This window comes from Cyprinus carpio, chromosome B3 (genome assembly GCF_018340385.1).
Source record: "Cyprinus carpio isolate SPL01 chromosome B3, ASM1834038v1, whole genome shotgun sequence".
Taxonomy (NCBI): domain Eukaryota; kingdom Metazoa; phylum Chordata; class Actinopteri; order Cypriniformes; family Cyprinidae; genus Cyprinus; species Cyprinus carpio.
Genome location: NC_056599.1, coordinates 21,280,471 through 21,299,297, shown reverse-complemented (window position 1 = coordinate 21,299,297; position 18,827 = coordinate 21,280,471). Strand labels below are relative to the sequence as shown.

The 18,827-nt window shown below is 38.8% G+C and overlaps 1 protein-coding gene across 5 annotated transcripts; it reads right to left on the bottom strand.

The window, feature by feature from the left end:
- Positions 1 to 203: 203 nt before the first annotated feature.
- On the bottom strand, positions 204 to 17,366 carry sgsm3 (small G protein signaling modulator 3). 5 transcript variants are annotated; one of them, XM_042720211.1, is made up of 22 exons: positions 17,182 to 17,366; positions 11,842 to 11,930; positions 11,646 to 11,734; positions 11,440 to 11,503; positions 8,255 to 8,466; positions 7,801 to 7,908; positions 7,202 to 7,345; positions 6,907 to 7,102; positions 6,655 to 6,800; positions 6,293 to 6,527; positions 6,006 to 6,187; positions 4,831 to 4,986; positions 4,690 to 4,744; positions 4,508 to 4,557; positions 4,265 to 4,417; positions 4,097 to 4,167; positions 3,962 to 4,010; positions 3,789 to 3,874; positions 3,592 to 3,714; positions 3,056 to 3,116; positions 2,866 to 2,937; positions 204 to 1,400 (listed from the first exon to the last, which is right to left on the bottom strand). In XM_042720211.1, exons 2-21 carry the CDS (start codon positions 11,846 to 11,848, stop codon positions 2,866 to 2,868), a joined length of 2,259 nt encoding a protein of 752 aa, XP_042576145.1. In that variant the 5' UTR covers positions 11,849 to 11,930; positions 17,182 to 17,366; the 3' UTR covers positions 204 to 1,400. The 5 variants fall into 5 exon arrangements, with proteins under 5 accessions (XP_042576145.1, XP_042576142.1, XP_042576141.1 ...); XM_042720208.1 differs by lacking the exon at positions 2,866 to 2,937 and having other exon boundaries at positions 11,842 to 12,007; XM_042720207.1 differs by lacking the exon at positions 2,866 to 2,937.
- Between the last annotated feature and the right edge of the window lie 1,461 nt (positions 17,367 to 18,827).

Sequence of the window (18,827 nt, the reverse complement as noted above, 5' to 3'; positions counted from 1 at the left end):
TGACTAGCAACAACTGTTTGGTTACCCATATTTTTCAAAATGTCTTAACAGAAAAAAAGAACCTGAAACTGGAATAACCTGAAGGTGAATAAATGACGGAATTTTAAATTTTTTTTGGGTGAACTCTCTCTTTAAAATCAGTCCTTTCTTACAATAGAAAAACACAGACATACACACACACAAAGACAAATGCACACAAATTCTTACAGATATAGATTTTTATTTACGTACACATTATCAGTGATCCTGGCTATGATCTAACGTCCTGCGAGTTTGGTCATGCTCAACCATTACAGACTAGTTTTTGGTTAAAAACATCCATGTCTACCAATTACAAGAACTTTAAAATGGATGTTTTTTCTTTCACTTACTCTAACATGTAACTGTGCCACTGCAGGCTCTTGCAGAGAAGACACACAAGCTCTTCTGCGTCACTCATTCAAAGTTGCCTATTACGGCTCCGTGTAGACTTTCTTCTATTTCACATCTCAAAAAAAAAAAAAGTCTAAATACTAGTTTTCTCTTCTTTATACTTTACATGATTTATAAGAAATAGCAAAATATGTAACACAAAGCTGATTCATTGCCACACCAACAACAGTGAATCAGTGATGTCCTTCATGTTGAGGCAGATTGAATCAAGTGTTTTAATGCTGCAGTCTGAACTACACACGAGAGAAAGAGACCTGACTAGTGAACGAGTTTCCTCTCACCTGCCATCATTAGTCTGCTGTGGATGTAACGGGATGTTACGGATGTGGGGTGGTACCCACAGGATATTTTTTAATTATTCAGCTATTTTGGAAACTATCATAATTGGAAAGTCCTCTGAAGATAATGAAAATGTGTTTAATCTCTGATTGTACATGTCTGATATACACAAACATGATCATTCAGACACTGAATTAGCTTTTCAAGACAATCCTTCCAGAGCACAAGAGCTGGACTGACATCTTTCCCACCATCCAGAGATCACCAAGAGTTAATGGACAAAAGGGCGCAAATCCTACATTCATTCATGACCACTCGAGTCGTGCCCCAAATGGTGCAACATTTATTTAGCTTCGGAGGAAAGGAAGTGTTTGCTGATTCTGTGTGAAATCTTGGCAAAGAACTCTTCCTTTATACAGACACTCCTACAAGAGTCACAAAAAGTGAAACTATTGTGCCATAACACACAAACACTCAACAATTCAGCCATGTGACATCAAGCTGTACAACGAATGAACATGAATTTTCACGTGTGATCCCCGTTTTTCTGCAGATGGAGAGTGATTTGGTCTGTGTGTGTGCAGCTCACAGGAACTGTGTCTGGTTTAGCCATCAATATCCCAGCTGAAGAGGTGATGTTTCACCAACATGTCCTGAACTCCCTCCTTCAGAGGCCTCTGCTCCTTCTCCTGGAAAAAGAGTGGGGTAAAGTGAGCCATTCGGTAATGTGTCTTCACATCTGCACTCCGCTGATTAAAACAAATAGCTGTGCTCGGCATTCCTGCTGATTTTCATGACTACCCTGCTGTAATTAAACATGCCACTCTATCAGTGCTCGAGAGCTCAAGACAAGAAGGTCACGTGATGTGAGAAGCACAGTGCACTAACACCACATCTAGAGGTCAGAGTGGAAATTCATCTACAAGCTAACATCAGCGCTAATGGTCTGATGTTTCAGGTGAATGTGGAGTCGCTGAGGAATTCTCACACCAGGTAATGCCTCCCAGTGCTACTTCCAGACAACAGTGAAAACTTCCATCAGCATCAAGTCTAAATCCAGACTGAAGAGAGGATATATAATTCATAATCGCAATATCATTCCGTTAAACACTTGGCAGCTCCCACCCTGAATGTGATTGCAACTTATCGCAGGAAGTCTGTCAGACATCACCGCAGTGCCATTTTGGAGAACATCCGTTGAACGCAAGCAGTGTACGCTCTTCTGTGTCAGCCGCGCAGCACGGATTTACTGTTTTCATTCAAATCAAAGCGTAAATACACATAGAAAACGTATCCTTGTGTCACGGCTGACACAGAAGAACGTACGCTGCTTGCGTTCAGCTCATATTCTCCAAATTGGAGAGACACAGAAGAGAGGAATTGTTGAATAAAGTTGTTATTTTTGTTTTCTTTGTGTACAAAAAGCATCCTCGTCGCTTCATAGCATTAGGGTTGAACCACTGATGGCAGATGGAGTATTCTGACGATGTCTTTCATACTTTTCTGGACCTTGTCACTGTTATTTACTTGGCAGTCTATGGGACAGTCACAGGCCTCCCTGTATTCATCCAAAATATCTTCAATTGTTTCCCGAAGACGAACAAAGCTTTTACGGGTTTGGAACGACATGGGGGTAAGTGATTAATGACAAAATGTTCATTTTGGGATGGAGTATCCCTTTAAGAACTAGTTTGACCAAACAGCAGCTGCCAAGGCGTAATCAGTCTTACATTTCCAATTCAAATAAGAACAATCTACCTTTTCATAACTGAATTAAAAAAGTTACGACCTGTCTTGAAGAAAACAAATTAGGTGACTCATTTTAAAAGACGGTTTATACAACCAGCCCCTGAAGCAAAATTCGTTTTTGCCATTTAGTTACATAGTTGCCTTTATCTTTCCAAGCACACTGGGATCCAAGCATCTGTCTGAACTAAACATAATGGAGAGTAGTATTTGCTTTAGAGTTTCATTAGCATTCCGCACAAAAGCTACTGAACTGGTTTTCAAAGGATTAGTTGGCATTATGTGAAGCCACTATGTAAACAGCAGTGAACAGGAGAGCAGGACACACCAAGCACTACTGCTACCACCACTGACTGCTTCCGCAGCTAATTATCAAGCAGCAGGCTAGTAACTAGTTGCCAGCATTACCTAGAGGTCCCAGCTAAAGAGGTGATGTTGCACCAAGACATCCACCACTTCTGATTTGAGAACAGGAGACTTCTGGAATGGCAGACAAACGCGCAGACGCATGTTAGCCTGTGTGTGTGTGTGTGTGTGTTTGTGGGGGAGGACATGTGAGACGTTGAGTGAATGTGAGGAAGAAGTGCCAATCTCTCACCTCTTTTTTGGTAGGCAGCTCACAGTCTTGGGAGAGACTAAAGGCGAACTTTGAGAGAACTCTGAAAGTAGCACATACAAACCCATGTCAGTGATACACTCCAAATCAACCAAAATAACATTTATGGCAGTCATTTTAGCATACAGGATTGACCAATTAATTCAAATCATTTAGTAATAAATCATTCAGATCAATTTGTGAACTGAATTTGCTCGAAGTAATCTCTACGGCTTTTGAGAACATGTAATGTTTACATGATTTTTGAAGTATATTAAATATATGTATATTAACTATAGTAAATATAGATCAATGGTTTAATATTTTGGCTTTCGTCACTATATATGTTTATCTATCTTGAGAACAATATTGATGAAATAAAAAATTTGAGCCGGTAAAATTTGGTTGAATTTACAGGGAATGACCCATTAACAAATGAGAAATTGTCTTTATTTAAACTGTATAATTATGTTTCAGTTTCCACATTTTGAACAAATTCTGAGCTCAATTTCAGCCCATCAGCAGAGGCTCAGTCTTACCTGAGTTCACACTTTATCTGAACCCAGCCAGGACTGCGCAGGAAGGACCAGGGATGGTACCATTTCTCCACGGCACTCATACTGGAACACAACACCTCCAGCCACAGGTGCAGCACCTGCTCACTAACACAACACACACACTTGCATTATGTGAACAGAAAACAAAACAAAGATGGTGTAACCACAGGTTGACTTACTTTAAGCCCACACAGATGAGCGAGCGAAACTTGACGTCCATCTGAACGTGTGCAGTGTCGTGGCTCATGTTGACAGACTGCACTGCCTAAGACGACAGACAGAGTAAAACCAGTGCTCAACCCCCTAATCACTCATTAAATTTGGTCAGGTTTCCTTATTTTATTAAACTCACCCTGTAAAGAAGCTCTTCAGGTGTGAGCACCTTCCCATCTTCATCTAACCTAAAGAGATGAAGCAGCTGTCGTATCAGCAAAGCAGCATTATGACAATTAGAGAAGGTGCGATCTTATGTAACTACATGTCTCACCTGTAGGTCTTGCAGAGCACCAGTCTGGAGTAAACAGAGTTGAAGTCTCTCTCCACTTCTCTGCTGGCTGCCTGTGATAAACACACACACACACAACTCTTTCACTCACTTGACAAATATGTATCTAAATGTATATAATTTACTATAGGAAACACAACCTGCTCCTACCTCCTCGATGAAGAGCCAAGGGTGACAAGGTCCTCCCAGTATGGAGGGCTTCTTCAGGCCGTGCTGAAAGATGTCCTTGAGAGCAGGACACAACGTGCCTCTGGCCAAGTCATTCACTGCCTCAGTTACAGTGTCATCTCCAGCCAGAGAGTACTGAACGACAAGAACGTGTGCATGAGAAGGTTAAGTCGTTTATCCCCTATTAACAGGAATTCAGACACAATCCAAAAGCAAAGTTAATACCTCTTTACTTCGTTCATCCAACACTTCCACAAATTTTGCAGGAAACCAGCCTAATGGGACAAAAGGTTCGTGGGAAATACTGGTTGGCATAATGAGTTGTATGTAGGTTATAAGTGTAGTTGGAACCATTTCTGAAAATCAAAGAAATGTTCAATGCTTCTCGTAAGCACATCTCAGCTCACCTCTCAGTCCGTTCAGCTCTCCAACCCAGCAGTGCTCATCTTTCTGTGAGATGATCTGAGAATAAACACAGAGATACCGTCAAGGAACAAAGGCAAGGCATCAGTTAACATGTTTAGATGAAAGAGACAGCAGGTGCTCACTGTGATGATGTCATTCTTCCGAAAGCCCAGTTCATCATCGTCATGTCGTTCAAAGTCCAGCAAGGCTTTGGCTCGTCTCCGACGATTCCGAGACACAACCAGGAAGTTCTCGTGATCCCTTTGATGACTCTCCATAGAATAGTCTGGAGTCAAATCCTAGAGAGAGAGAGAGAGGGAGAGAGAGAGAAGAGAGAGAGATCCTAAAAGAAAACATTTACATATAATCCTGAGGGAGAGAGAGAGAGAGAGAGAGAGAGAGAGGGAGAGAGGGAGAGAGAGGGAGAGAGAGGGAGAGAGAGAGAGAGAGAGAGGGAGAGAGAGAGAAAGGGAGAGAGGGAGGGAGGGAAATGTATAAACAAAACTTAACAAAAATATAAACATTTTATGGGCTGAAAAGGATGGACTTCTACTACTAATATTTATTAAATTAATTACAATACATTTCTGTAATTATTATTATGAATAAACAATTACTATTATTCTTATTGTTTTATTATTATTATGAATATACAATCATAACACTAATAATAATTTCTAAAATATTAGTTATTAATAAATAATGATAATAATAATAATAATAAAGCAACAACAATAATAACAATGGCAAAAATAAGCTACACAGACATTTGGTGGTAATAATAATAATAATAATAATGATCAACAACAACAGCAACAACCATATTAATGATTATTATTATTATTCCAATAATTAAAATATTTTATTATTATTTATTCAAATATTGCAATAATTACAATTATTATTATTATTAAACAAACATCAAAAACAACAATAATTACTACCATTACTATTATTAGTGGAAAAAAGTAAGTTGGACAAGAGTTTTTTTTTTCCAGCTTAATTTTAATATGGCAACTACAGAGAGAAATTCAGCAATATTGAATGAGATGTCTGGTTTGACATCTGACTACTTACTGATTATAATTGATTAATAACTCGAGACTCTCTCTGACTCATGGTGGTCTGTTTACTGGCAATGTGAGTGTGCAGCTAATTTCTTGATGCATAGGCCTAATTTATGCAATTCAACAAAACAGCTCAGTGAGTCATCAGGTACATGAGTCAGTGTTGCTGTTTCAGTGCAAATGTTCTGTTTTTAATTTAATTATTCCTGACAGATTCTAAAATGTGCTTCATGTGATCGAGTGGCTCTTACAGTGCTGCAGTTGCGGGGGTCCAGGCAGTGAAAGTGCTCTGCGGTCCGACTGATGGCTTCTCTCAGTGCTGCCACCAGCTCCGTCTGCTTAATGTTTTTGGCCTTCAGTGCCTCCACCTCGTCCTCCCCCCAGAGAAGCGAGCTCAGGGTGGATTTCCTATGCAGGCTCTGTCTGCGGACCACTTCACAATGACACACACCTATGAGTGAGCCTGTATTCACATTTTGTATATTGCAAATAAAGTGTGTCAAAATGTGACCATCACAGATGATGTTCATGCTCTCAACCTTGTTGAGGTTGGTGTGGAGGGAATGGGAGTTGCCAGAGTTGAGCTGGGCCTGCTCTGCCAGGATGTAGGCAAGATGCTTGTGTCTGTGTGCATCCAGGCTTTCCTGAGACAGAGATCCTGCCAGACGCACGGCCTCGCCCAGCACTGCCGCCCCGTCCTCTAGTTGACTGGGCAGATCTGAGAGTGTGTTAAAGATGGATGCCGAGTTCTCAGATGATACCAGTTCTTCCTCCTTTACAACACAAAAAGAAACCATTATTATTGACAGTGTGTCAAATCAAACACTCATCTCTGCCTTGTTTTACCATCAAAAGCTTAATCAGTAGAAAGATAGGAGTCTTTGAATAAAGTTAAACAACCTTGATCTTCAGCATGCCCAGCGTAACCTGGAAGAGCACCACTGAGCCCTCGTAGAAGAGCAGGTCCCAGATTCGCAGCAGGATGCGGATGTCCACCACACTGGCGAAGGCAGTGAGGAACCAGTGCAGCGTGATTAAAGAAAGCTCTGAGAGGGAAAACATTAACATTTGAATGCTTTTTTCATCTCTGGAGCAAAAGCGATTAAAAAAAGTATCCTGTGTTAAATATTTTTGAGGCTGTGTGTGTCTTACCAATGTCATGCTCCTGTAGCAGCTGGTCTAGACTCGGCAGATACTGCACTATGAGCTGTCTGAGCACACGCTGGTCAGTTTGAACTCCCAACAGCGTGGAGGAGAAGTATGAGGGAGGCAGCAGGTCCTCTATCAGAGCACACATCATCCACAGAGCATCCTCCTCCTCCAGAAACAGCAGCAGACAGGACACCACCTGTACCAAAGACAAACACACACACCTCAGAGTCTGACACCCAATGAGCCAAATGGTAGACAACAGAGAGACAGAGTCTGTGATTAGGTCGCTCCCCACCATGCCTGTGCCCTGACAGTAGCCGATGTCTGGATACAGCCACGCCAGCCCTCTCAGGACCCGCCTGAGCTTGGGCACCCCCACACTCGACAAGGTGCTGAAGCACGCATTAGTGGGCATGGTCCGCAAAAGATCCTTTTCTATCTGCAGCAACAGACAGAGAGACAAGCATAATACAACAATACTGGAACACGGTTATGTAAAGTCTGAGGTTTATGCATGAATGAATTTGAGCTTTCAAATGAAAAGAAAAACTTCCAATGAAGTAATCAAACAAATCACAAATAAAATAGTTATCAATGTTACCTGCAACAATCCCCAAATGAAAATAAATAAAAAACGAGGCTATTGACAGCAACTTCTAATATTATAGGCTCCTGATTCTGGCATTTGTAAGTATCAAATAAATAATAGAAATGACACTACATTTGGCATTCAAGAAACATTTCTTATTGCAATCAATGTTAAATCAGTTGTGCAGCCCAATATTTTATTTCATTTATTTTTTTTTTAGTTGTGCAAGCATTTATTTGAAATTTAAGTCTCCATTTCAAATAAATCTTTGACTATATCATATCTGTGGCAGAGATGACATGTACCTGTTTGGCTGCTGTGGTGTCATCATTAGCACTGTTTTTGACGATTTCCCTGTAGGAAATGTCTGATGTTCTTTTTTTCTGCAGGGCCCCTGACAAACGCATCCACAACTGAGGGAATGCATATGAAAGAGACAATGAGGAACAAGACCGATAAACACACAAAGATCCAGCAGAGATGCGGTTGGAGGATCTTAGATTTGAAACGCTCCACTGTTCTCATGGGAATCTCTGAAAATAGCAATACAGCATAATCAAGATATTACCAAGACATCATCTATTTCAGTGACACTAAGAATACCTCAAGCATTAACACGGTTGCCATGGGAACATTACATCAGCAGATTAGCCGCCTGATGGTGTGTAACAATACAAAGACAGCCTTTAATATGTGGTGAGGTAAAAACACAAACAAAAGCACATTTAGAGGGTTGATAAACAGGTTCTCAGTGCTAACCTGTGGTCTCATGCTGTGCGGTATGCCCCCCAGCACAAGGGTCCGAAGGCGGTCAGAGCAAGCCAGGGTGGGGGAGATCTTGTCCCATGTCAGGTCTCCTACAGTGTGATTGTGTGTGAACTCCAGATGGGCTTGCCAGCGAAGTCTTTGCTGAGGGTCCTCTCTCTGAGGAGCTCCCTCACCACGCTGCCATTTACTTGTCTCAACCCCGTCTGAAACAGAAAAAAACTCTTAACTCCTGACAAATATGGGGAAGACAGTACTAGATGAGACCTGCTTTTAAAAGGGCTTGACATTGAGCATCCCAGGAGGATACCCCTCTTTAAACCTGATCACCTGCAATGTCAAAAGTCACCTGTGACAAACAAAATATCTATAACAAAGCTTCAATATAAAAAACTCTACCATTTGAGTTTGGGATCAGAAAGAATTTTGTCACTTTATTTTAGGGTCTAATTCTCGCTATTAATAAACCATTAACTATGACTTTTCGTCTCAAACTCCTAATTTGTAGCTTATTAATAGTTAGCAAGGTAGCAAAAGTTGTTAAATTTAGGTATTGGGATGTAAAATATGGTCATGCAGAATAAGTGCTTTATAAATACTAATAAACAGCCAATATGTTAATAATAAGCATGCTAATAAGCAACTAGTTAACAGTGAGAATTGGTCCCTATACTAAAGTATTTCTGTATATTTCTGCTGAAGGGCACAGTTAAATATGACATTTATTATAATGGGTTTATGTGAAGATTGTTTTAAGTTCAGAAGTTATTTTTTAAATCTAATAAATGTTAAAATTGATAGCTCTCAATTAAACTGTTGAATGGCTATAGTCATTGGTTAAATATTAGGAAGGAAAAATAATCTCACATCAGTAGCATCATGATCAGTGATACTGGCCTTCGGTCATAAAAAATAAGCCTTTATATACTGTATACCAATATACTGTCTTTATGTTGTTTGAACATTAATTTGAAGATTGAATGAGAAATTATTGAAATATAAAAGTATATTTTAAAATTTTAAATTAATCGCGATTCATTTCAGAAAAAATGTGCGATTAATTATTTACATTTTTTAAACAATTGACAGCACTAATGTATATATATATATATATATATATATATATATATATATATATATATATATATATATATATATATATATATATATATATATATATATATGTATACGCACACACACATATAGCCGATCGGCCCATAAATATGTAGAGCAGTCATTGCTTCAGCCTTCAGTGTTACATGATCCTTCTGAAATAATTCTAATATGCTAATTTAGTTGAGAAGAAACTTTTCACATTATTAGCTGCTGAAATCAGTTGTGGAAACTAGGGCTGTGTATCACCAGCAAAGTCACGATACAATACGTATCATGATACAGGACTGCACTGAATTTCACCTCAGCATGATTTAGGAAAACAGCTGTTTATTAAATACTGCATACTATAGGGCTAATGCTAACTATTGGCAGAGCGGGCAGTTGACCTCTGCATTATGAAGGGCCTCCATAACTGTACCACAGTACAATATAGGTAATGCCATTTGTTTCATGTTTACATGGGGCACTTCTCACCGGGTACAATATTCTGATTGCTTGCATCTTGTTTTTAAGCCCATAAATATTAATGTACTCGTTCTAATAAATTTATATTGTAATGTACTCATATTAATATAATAAAAAAAACATCTTAACATTGCTGGTAGGTTATCATCGCACAAATCAACACACTCTCTACATTTTAAAAATAAAAATAAAACAGAGAATTCTATTATTAAATATTATACTAATATTTTACTATTTAAAATATTAATAGAGAAACGTGGCAAAACGGTGGTAATTCATAAATACACAGCATTCCTCTCCCTGTCTTAAATGAACAGTTGATAAATTACACTTTTCTGAGAATAGAATATTGAAGTGGAGATCGCTAAACTGCAAGCTAACCGGTGTTTTCAGAAAACAAGCATGTTTATCCATGCCAGGTTGACAAAGATAAGTAACACACTTAAGTTACTAGATATTTTCGTGTTGCACAAGTGGGAAGCTCTGTTTCGGGGATTACGTCTCTTTATATCAGGCAACCCAGTTGTGTTCCTCTGCGGCCAGATTAAACCTTGTTGTAGCCAATATATTATGCTCTTTTTTTTTAGAAACCTCACACTTTTCTACTCCATTTTAAATGGTGTTCTCGTATTCAAATTAAGCGTGGTCCACTGCTGCACACGTGCCACAATATCGATACAGGGCCAACTGTATCGATACTCATTTCGTCAAATCTCTGTGATGATACATCGTATCGAGGTATCGAACACAGCACTAGTGGAAACAACGATACTTTTTTCCCGGATTATTTGGTAAATAGAAAGTTCAAAAGAACAGCATTTATTTGAAACAGAAATATTTCATAAATAACAATATAAATGTCTTCACTATCACTTTTGATCAATTTCATGTGGTATATACAGGATTATTAAAAACTACCTGAGACAGTGCAAATAATAATTTATGCAGAGTTCAGCCTAGCGCATAAATTCATTACAATGTAAAGACAGATTTAGTTTTTTAGTTGTTTTTTTCTGTGGTTGTCCTAGATATGTGTTAAGGTTGAGCCCTGTTAAATTTTTTGAATGACGACTTAAGTGTTGTTGCATTTTAACGTTTTGTGAGCCTATCCAGTTGAAGCCACTAGATGCGGTACTGCTGCGTTGTTAATTATAAATACTGTGGTAAAAGAGAACATCAATGCAGAGAAGATCTTGTTTATGTCAAAACTGAAACCAAGCTGTTCACATAGAACATATATTTTCGCACATTTTCTAGAGGGACATCTATCACCGTTGCACTCGCGTCTCGCACAAAAGAGCCGCATGTTTATATTAAACTGCATACATGATGCTATTTTGTTTATAGTTTTTTGAGCAACTTATTTATAATTGGTTTATAAACATTATTTTAAACATTATGCACTTTTTTCACAGACAGTCATGTTATCTTATACTTTGAAAAAAAGTGCAATAATATTTTGCTTGATGCACCCTCTTGTGACCTCAGGAGAGAAGCCAAAAGCTTTTCTTCACCCTAACTGAAATTATGCATTTTAAATTCGAATATAATTCTAATTTCGTTTTTCAGCCATTTTGACAGCCCTATCCCACACTAACCTTCACTATCGATCCGGAACCCAAATTCATCATACTGCAGTTCTGCTTCCATATTGGGGTCTTTCTGCAACAGTCAGAACAACATTTCTGAGAAATGAACCACTTCCCATAACAATGATAATGTTACAACAACAGAATAACATTTATCTGCCACTTAGAGCATTATAAACAAAGAACAAAAAGAAAAAATATATACGATTAACTACCTGATAGTACTTTGCCAAAATGTCCTGGGGCCACATGCTGGATGTGAGGGCCGAAAAAGGGCCCCCTGGGGCTGGAGTGTAATTACCAGCTAAAATGAACAGAAAACCACGTGAGTGGATTAACTGTGTTTGACAATAAACAAATACAACTATGCTTCCATTTTTATTTCATGTATTCATGCAGCAGTAAGCTTACTTGACATGGTCCTGGAGTTTGAAGAGTGTTTCTTTAGCGTCTAAAGAGAGGAGTCCGGCTGGAGCAGGTCAGGTCAAGGTTCACAGGCCCTAGATAAAGAGACCACAACAATACAGAGCCATTCAAAGTGCGTAATTACTCAAGTGATCAATGCAATTCACAGCCTCTGGAAATAATCACATCAAAATAGATGTTTAAAGGACTGAACTAGGCAGAATATCATATAACAACATCACTTTAGCACAATTAAAAAAAGAAAAAATAAGTCTGCTATGAGGAAATGAAGAGTCTGAAAGCTTTATAACTTGAGCTGCAGGCACCTTAATACTGTCCTCCTTCATGCTCCAGTTCTCCAAACCAACACAGACACACATCTTCAGCAGCACAACATGTTCGGATAAATTAATCATGCCAGTGGGTCCATGACACTGACATCATCTGCGTTTACAGCCCAGCATAAGGCGGCCTTTGTTTCTCCACTAAACTCATGACAAACCTATTAGGGATGCGTGATTATAAACCCACCCACATCAGAAGGAAGGATTGCAAAAAAGATACCAGGATTCACACCTATAAGCTCTACTACAGATCTTTTGGTCTTTGCTCCAATGTTTCAAGAAACTCAACAGTTTAAGACTGCTGAACCAACCAGAGGCTTTTTAGAGGGTATGCTAATGCACCATTCAATTTCCTCATTTGTTTAAAATAAATCACTTCCTTGTTGGATGAAAGCCAACGTCTCTTTGGGAATGGGGTGTAGGACTGCTCTATAAATGCACCAGAGCTTATCTTCCTGCTCTGCCTATGTGTGTGTGTTCAACATCACGTAAGAAAGAGCGCAATGGAAAAAACGTAGATGCTATCTGGACATGCATAATGCAAGCACAGAACCTCCTGGAAGCTGCATTTCAGCGGTTTCACTGCCAGGTATTTTTACTGTCAACAAGTGAGTATTTACTGTCATAGTCACAGTAAAGTAAAAAGAGCTGGACACCAACATCCTGTGGTTGTGTATTGATTTATGTGGGCCTGGATGAATGGTGCAAAATCCAGCCTTTAACAGAGCTCAACAATAAGAAAGACCTGGCTGCCATCAAAAATGTAACATGCATTGATCTTGTGCATTCATTTGTATGCCCTGCAAACCTAAAAACTTGGTTTTCTGTGATTCTGTGTGGTTCTCAACCTTTTTTTGACTCCAAGGCCCCCCACTGCCTACAACAATACGCATCTTTAAATCATCAGTATGTAAAATCATCAGTAAAGTCTGCATCATAAATAATTTTCTTTTTATATTTTGCAAAGAAATGGCATTCAAATAAAAACATCTATAATTTTAGCTGATAAAAATAATTTATCTGAAAACATTATAAATATACAGCGATCTAAAGCACTTGAAAAACAGTACTTATCACTTTATCCAATTACAAACTCAAATGAATCCAGATCCATGCACAACAGACCTTTCAGTGGGCCTCATTAGAGGACAGTCATGACAACACTGCAGACTGCCATCCATCAGCTGCTGGCTCTCTGTAGGAGTCTCCATCATAAACAAACACTTACTAACAATGACACTCCTCATCAAGCTGTGAACGCCACCACTAGCATCATCTCTATGGCAACAGACCCCACAGCAACCAAAAAGACAGAGGCGAGCAGCCGAAGGCACCACATTAGCGATCAGTGAGCGAGTGACGAGTCAATGCTCCCTGAATACACTCTAAGAAAGACTGAAATCTTATAATAACCTCTAACAGTAGATTACAAATCCCAATACTCTCAGGAAAAAGAGTCTGGACTGCTAGCTGCTAATGAAAGTAGACTGGATCATGTCAAAGTAGGCTGAATAATTAGTCAGCTTATTATAGTTAAGTTAAATACCAACAACATAACAGCTTCATTACTAACTGAAATTAAAAAAATATATATAAAAAAAAAAAATCACTTATTCTAAGCTAGTTGCAACTCAACAATACTAAAACAACATTGGTGTGTGTGAGACTGTGATTGAGAGAGATGCCTGCCAACCGAAGACCATTCATGCCATGAGCGGAGTGAGGAGGCACGTGGCAGCTCTCTGACGACAGCGGGATGGGGAGAACAGAGGGAGGGATGGGGCAGTGTGCTACATGACTCACTGCGTGTTGTGACTAGAAGAAGCTGGAGAAAGGAAAGATGGAGGTGGGGCTGATGAGAGACGGGAGCTTTATCGTTGAGGTTGGCAGTGCTCATTATGGGGTACTTTTGTTTCCCATCACAGCTGGACACATAATGTACTCAGAGGCAATCCAAAGTCCCAACACTGGGTGCCATAAGCTGGTGCTCTCTGCAGGATCTCCTGACCTGCCCTGTGCTTAAGGAGGGTGTGAACCACACTAGATAAACAGAGCCGAACATTACAGTCACACTACACACATGTCAAGGGAGTGGCTGATTTAAAGACGAATCCTAAACTTTAAACAGATGAAGGAATCTTTAGTAGCAAAGTTGCTGACTACATTGGAAGCACATTCAATCTTTCAAACCTTAGAATACAACAGCACCTGCCCACTTCTTCAGAAGTGCTGGTTCTGGAAGCATTTTCCCAATAAAGATTTTAAAAAAAATTTAGTTTAAGAGTTACAAGCCATGATTCAAACCAACCAGCAACACAAACTTAGATTTGAAGCAAACACGTATTTGAAAATCGGACAAAAAGACAAAGGTCTGTCATGAGGAAATGTACTACAATCCCGTGATGCATTGTGAATTAGAGTCAAATTAAAAACAAGCGATTTCAAGATTTGCATTTACAATATAATTGATATTTTCTATGCACATACAGTGGTGGCCAAAATCGTTAGAACACCTGACAAATCTGAAAATATTTACCTTTTTTTGCCTCCAAAACATGATTTCACTTCATAGTGTTCATGAAATATGCAGATAGTTGCTCTGAGCACAACAAATATCTAATGAAGTGGGTCATATTGTTTTTATCCACTTTTATCTTTAATAAATAGTATGTCCACATTTTGTTGAGATTGGAGTTAGGGGGTGTTCCCGAAGCGTGAATCCTTATAAGGGAAAACAACTCTACACCGGATGCGAGTGGCGCGACAAAATACTATAGAACCACTGATCTATAATAGAGATTCATGTATATATCAGTCAATAGAACTCATTATAATCAGTGATGCGGCGCGGCGTGACACCACAAATCCCTGACAGTAAACTGCTGTCGCATTCTATTTATGTCGTGATGACACAAATTTCAAATGATTTTCAACAGTCGCTTTGTCACGTCCAGTGTAGACAGTATTTAGCTGATGCAGCACGGCGCCACACAACAACTGTCGCATCCAGTGTAGACACGGTGTAAGATTACTGAGGACGATGGGGAATGATGATCAGATCCTCAGTACCACTCACAAACAAACAATCTTGTAAAATATTTGGTAAGTACTGCAGCTCCATAGTATAAACAGAGTATGTGCGATCGCGAATCTTGAAAGTGATAGCGAAATTAAAAAGCGGTCGTGCATTCAAAAAAAAAAAAGGGGGGGGGGGGGGGGTGCAATCACAATGCCGGCGCCACATTGTGATGTCTATCAGCCCAACCCTAATTCAAATAGTGCCCATCTGTTTTTGACGTAGCTAACGTCGTCAGCTTCGTGTCATCTACACACTCATTAACCTTTGAGGACGGTCATTGCGACACTGTAAAGTTCCGCGTTCAGGAAAAACGCCTATAGAGATTTTTTTTTAAGTATTTGTTAAAGCATTTTTAGCCATTAACCAAACCAACCAGTTGTGATTTTGGAAAGCCCGACTCAATTACGCTATTTGCGGTGCTTCAAGGGAGTGGGCAGGGCTAAATCATGGGTGGTGAGTTTTTCACCATGAATTCCACTATAAAATATGATTACTTTAAAAATAATCGTTCAAATGAGTTGAATTAATGTAAAGAGATGGGTATTATAAATCAAAAAAACAACTTCAGAGCTAATGCTTTAAAGGTTTATCAGTCATTGTTGAAAACCAATTTCCTTTTGATCGTCCGGAACTCGGCTGTTTGTGTTCTATTGGTAAAGATTTCTTTGCAGAATCATGGGTAATGCAGATTTTCACCAGGAATTCTGCTGATAAACAACTTAGATAAGTTGAAATAATGCAGTCTAATGTCTTCAACATTGTTAAACAACCTCATATCTTACAGTAGGTTTGTCCTTAGGGCTTATAAGTTAATGTTAAAAATCAATTCCCCTATGGGAAAAATTTGATTTTTATTTTGGAAACCCAATTGTTGCACACCATTCCTAGGACAGAAGGAAAAATCACTTAAATGAAATGAATTAAAACAAACCCATTCAGTGCTGTTCAAGCCAATAGATGCTTACAACTAATTGTATTAAATAAGATAAAAAGTAGTCATGATGAAGAATTAGCCTATTATTCACAAATGTGTCAAATGTCACCTTTAATTTACCAAAGGTGAAAACTAAGCCATCATTCTCTCAGCTGTATGACTGACTTTCTTCTGTGGAACACAAAAATAGATGCTAGGCAGAATGACAACCTTGGTCACCATTCACTTTCATTGTAGAGAGAGAAGTGCATTGAAAGTTAATGGTGACTGAAGCCGTCAGTCCATAATATTCTGCCTAACAACATATTTTGTGCCTTACGGAAAAATTAACATGACAGAATTCTTGATTTACAGTCTATAGAGACTTTTAAATAAACAAATAATCAATGGCAGGGCGAGTCATTTACCATATGGCACCTGAAAGAGTGTGCGAACTAACGTCAGCGCAGCTCACAACGAATCAGAATAACGGAGCGGTACCAAACGCTTACCGAACCTGATTAAACACAGGAAATTCATAATAAGACAAGCATCTAGACTTAACGTAACGTACAAGAGTGCGTTTCAACTAAATACTGCGTCTGTCAGTCAAGCAAACTTCGATGCACTATTGAGTTAACACCTCAGAACAAGAAGAAATGTTCATGTCTGTTCCTTATTTCGTGGGAGAACAGTATTATGACACCTAAGGGGCAAATTATGGCAACGAAGCTCTCGAAATATGAACATATTGCTCTCATTAATGTACGACCCTCTCAAAACTAACGTTACCGCTGAGAGGACATTCAAATATGTGTGCCACTTTCGTAGTCAGTACCGTTACTAGTAAAATACATCTGACATAAACAGTAACGTTACACTGAAACGGTTAAAAGCGTTCCGAGATAATAACAGTCCATCCAAGCATCACTAGATTTATCGATGCAGTTGGCGCTACGATTAACGTTAGCCGCCGAGCTAGCAAACCAACAAATATTATGACTTCTTACCTTACGTCATGTTGAATCTCCTTTCTGAGCAGCTGTACTTCGTGGTACAATTACACATATATGTTTTGCAGATACGGTGTAAGTATGAGCTGCGTACTTCTGGTTTTGTGATGATGATGAACGGTTGCATTGACCGACTGTTTTGCGTCATACACCTGTTCGTGTTTCGCTCTGAAGGATTGTATCCCTCCGCCTAAAGAGATTTCCTAAAGAAATAGTTCCCATCCTGCTAACAGATTTTGTCGATTGTAGGGAAAATATTTTTTTTGTTGCAGTAATTATTTGAGGCAAGTCAACCGTATTCTGACAATCTCTACATATTCCCCCCATATTTTCACCCAACTGCGCTTCATATTAGTTTTCAAGTGAAGCATAACGTGTTACTAATTGAAATATTTATTTATTTGCAACGAACTGCTTACATTAGCCGCGCTGTGTTTGCCCATTATAGAAAAATAAATGCTGTAACAGTGACGTTCCTCTCAATGCTCAGAAATCATGAGGCAGAGCAGGAACTAGAGCAGACTGCCAACACGACATCATATCCATCCGCCGTCCTGATCAAACTTCATGACGTAGCCTTACAACGTTGATCAATCAGTTCATTCATTTCTAAGGTCTCTCTTTACCTCCCCAGGCTTTTAGGTTTAAAGGTTTAAAGCTTATTCTTTGCTGCTCATGCAAGCATTCTAGCGTTTCCATCTGCTTACAGGGACTGACAAACATGAAAAATTAGCAGACATTTAGTTTTGGTACAGAGCTGCTTAATTTTGCTTTATGTTGTCTTATTTTATGTTCTAATGTTTAAAAACGCCATAAAGAGAGAGAAAAAAATAAGTTTTTACTAAAAATAAAGAGCTGTGTATTTTGTATATCTTCCTTTATGTATAATGTCATTTATATTTTGAATAAAAAATGTGTGGACATTTTTAGTAAGTACAAGTATTAATTGTAAGTATAAATCGTTGTATTAAAAATAAACATATTTTATATATAAATCTACAAATAGCCTATAGGAATATGAATAACATGAAAAGCGCCAATACCAATCTTCACCACATGATGTCAGGATACTGCAATTTATTTGAGGAGGGCAAACAAGCCCACTGCTCTGACATTCATTACTGGATCAAGGCCTATTTTATTTATGGCTCACTTCACCCAAACGCAGAGAAGAAACAGGGATGGATAGGAGTAGGAGAATAAAGTTAGGAGTAAAGTGTGAACATGCTGAGAAACTGGTCATAATATATAATCTGTACTGTTTTTGGCACACAATGTTTCTTAACTACACATTTCTCAGAGAAAATGAGCTGTCTTTCGCATGAGGCATTAAGATTTTAATAGTGAGAAAATAAATGGCCTACTTCTGAGTAAGCTTACATTATCATATCGTCACACTTTTTTTTAAATTAAATTGCAATAAACATGACAAACACTGTAAGGTGTTAGGGAGGTACAGTTGTACAGTATGTTTATACACATTAGACAACCCTTGGAACCTTTAGAAGAGCAGCGAAGACCAACCAACCTGAGTATCTGGACTAAAAGTGCAGAGAAGTAACCAAAGGGAAATCTACAACACTGCTGAGAGCTTTGACTGAAATATGAGAAACTGTTCAGACATCACCAATCTGTTTAGCACT

What these genes read in the sequence shown, in the direction of transcription:
- sgsm3 (XM_042720208.1), bottom strand. An exon ending in TGGATGAACGAAGTAAAGAG is followed by an intron (nt 4,418 to 4,507) that starts GTATTAACTTTG and finishes CTTGTCGTTCAG; the next exon opens with TACTCTCTGGCTGGAGATGA. An exon ending in GTGCTCTGCAAGACCTACAG is followed by an intron (nt 4,011 to 4,096) that starts GTGAGACATGTA and finishes TCATCTCTTTAG; the next exon opens with GTTAGATGAAGATGGGAAGG.